Source organism: Anarhichas minor, unplaced genomic scaffold, assembly GCF_050575085.1.
Source record: "Anarhichas minor isolate MPS153535 unplaced genomic scaffold, ASM5057508v1 ptg000002l, whole genome shotgun sequence".
NCBI classification, from domain to species: Eukaryota; Metazoa; Chordata; class Actinopteri; order Perciformes; family Anarhichadidae; genus Anarhichas; species Anarhichas minor.
Genome location: NW_027466448.1, coordinates 1,736,902 through 1,739,180, shown reverse-complemented (window position 1 = coordinate 1,739,180; position 2,279 = coordinate 1,736,902). Strand labels below are relative to the sequence as shown.

Genomic DNA, 2,279 nt, shown 5'->3' with positions numbered 1-2,279 from the left:
AACACTAAACAGTTCATAATGACGTCATATACATCTTAAAACGTGCTCCGCTCTCTCATCTTCACAGTTAAGAGTTCTTCTGAGGTTACCTGGTTATGACCGATGGGCCTTGTGTCCATTGTTACAGACCTATCTGCTGTGTCTCAGTGCCACCAGGTTCCTCTACAGAGGGCAAGCGTCAGAGGCTCCGTGCTCTCCTCCGTGGATCTTCTAACAGGAGCTGCTCTGCGTGTTCCCGCTGTCCGACACGTACGACTTGCTGTTCCTGGAGTACTTCATGGAGTTGAAGGAAACCCTCATCCTCTCCACGGTCCTGCTGCTCCTGCACAGCAGCGTGTTCTTCACGTGGTTCCTGAAGTCCTCGGACACGAAGTAGTAGATGAACGGGTCCAGGCAGCTGTTGAGGCTGGACAGGCACAGCGTGGCGACGTAGAAGGCGTAGCCGTTGTTCACCACGCCGTCCTTCAGCAGGGAGTAGTGCACCACCAGCATGATGTTGCTGGGCAGGAAGCACACGAGGAATGTCACCAGGACGATGACGATCAACACCACGGCCTTCTGGCGGTTCTTTCCCGCCGCGCTGTCGTCCATGCTGTTCCCCAGAGCCCGGAGCAGCAGAACATAGGCCACGGCGATCACCACGCAGGGGATGAGGAACACCACCAGACCCATGAAGATGAAGTAGTAGTACGGGAGCTGCACGGATGCGAACGGGTTGAGGACGTCCTGTATGACGGTGACGTCGTGGCAGGTGGTGATGTTGGGGTCTTTGAGCTTGGCGGTGTGGTCGTACAGGTACAGAGGCGTGCTGGTGAGCCACACGAAAGCCCAGATGGCCACGCAGACGCCGACGGCCACCTTGTTGTTCTTCCTCTGCTGGGACAGAGGGTGGGCCACCACCCAGTACCTCTGCACGCTGAGGCAGGCGATGAAGAGGACGGAGCAGTACATGTTCCCGTAGAAGAAGCTCACCATCACTTTGCACAGCGGCTCGCCGTAGATCCAGTCGTTGCCGTTGAGGTGGTAGGAAATCTTCAGCGGCGTCCAGATGACGAAGAGCAGGTCGGCCAGGGCCAGGTTGGCCATGTAGATGGAGGACGGGTGCTTCTTCTTGGTCCTGAAGAGGAACACCCAGATGGCCATGCCGTTGGCGGGAAGCCCCACCAGGAACACGATGATGTAGACGATCGGGAGGAAGACCGTGGTGAGACTACTCTTCAGTGTGTCAGACGTCGCCTTGTCCACAATGACCTTTTCAGAGTCTGTAGGGTCTACGTACCCGAAGAACCCCCGTTGTTTAACTGAAACAATAAGACACAATTCAACACATATCGGGACTGAAATGATTAACTATTAACCAGACAAAATATGAATAATCAACTATTTTGATAATTAGTAATTTATCAAAGAAACAGAGTCCAGCTTCTCAAAAGTGAGGATTTGCTGCTTTTCATCATTATAAAATCTACTATCTTACAAATCGAGTATCTTTGTGTTTAGACCAGAACTATTTGAAAATGTCACCTCTGGCTTTTTTCATTATCTTCTTTTTATGCTAAAATATCAAATTTATGACTAAGATTAATATTAAGATAACGTTCTTACACCTACATTTCCCAGCAGTCAGTGTGTTTAGGAGCGGACCACCGCCCAATGTCACACACAAATCTATCAAAACGTATCTCTCATTATAACAATGTTTTAAAACGTCTGGTTGAATATTGCGTAAACATTAACAGAGTATTACTGTATTAAAACACTCTTGGGTGGAGACCATTGTCTCGGTATGTGCTCGAGCTCGTTCTTCCGCACAACAAACACAGGTACTTCCGGTCTTACCTGCAGCATTTGAGGCAGAAAAGCAGCAGAAAATCAAAAGAAGCGACGATAACCGAGTTAAATCCATGTCTGCGGTGTTCACGCGGTCTCAGCTTTACTCCTCTTTAACGGTCTCTCCCTCCAGCGACTTCTTAAATGCGTACTTCAACCGCGAAGGACACACCCCGAGACTACCTGTGCGTACGGGCCTCCTTCACGTCACCTGCGACCCGCCCACCTGGTGCACTCTGGTTTCAGTGGAGCTCACGAAGAAGAAAAAGAAACTCCAAATAATAACCATATATAAAAGAGAACATTTTAATACCTTATTAATACTTATTTTTAAATTAAAAAAATACCTCATATACACTTCATTTATTTAATTCTGCTGATGAATGGGTTTTTAATGTAAAGTTAAAACTTTTCAGGTCTGTTGAAACTTACAACAGACAGAAATATCA

The 2,279-nt window shown here is 48.2% G+C and overlaps 1 protein-coding gene across 2 annotated transcripts; it reads right to left on the bottom strand.

Moving 5' to 3' along the window:
- Positions 1-210: 210 nt before the first annotated feature.
- On the bottom strand, positions 211-1,906 carry LOC142954757 (proteinase-activated receptor 2-like). Of its 2 annotated transcripts, none has more exons than XM_076096009.1 (2): positions 1,828-1,906; positions 211-1,301 (listed from the first exon to the last, which is right to left on the bottom strand). In XM_076096009.1, exons 1-2 carry the CDS (start codon positions 1,904-1,906, stop codon positions 211-213), a joined length of 1,170 nt encoding a protein of 389 aa, XP_075952124.1. The 2 variants fall into 2 exon arrangements, with proteins under 2 accessions (XP_075952124.1, XP_075952211.1); XM_076096096.1 differs by having other exon boundaries at positions 1,840-1,906.
- Between the last annotated feature and the right edge of the window lie 373 nt (positions 1,907-2,279).

What these genes read in the sequence shown, in the direction of transcription:
- LOC142954757 (XM_076096009.1), bottom strand. Translation starts at nt 1,906, where the DNA reads ATGGATTTAACTCGGTTATCGTCGCTTCTTTTGATTTTCTGCTGCTTT. An exon ending in TGCTGCAGGTAAGACCGGAA is followed by an intron (nt 1,302 to 1,827) that starts GTACCTGTGTTT and finishes TTATTGTTTCAG; the next exon opens with TTAAACAACGGGGGTTCTTC.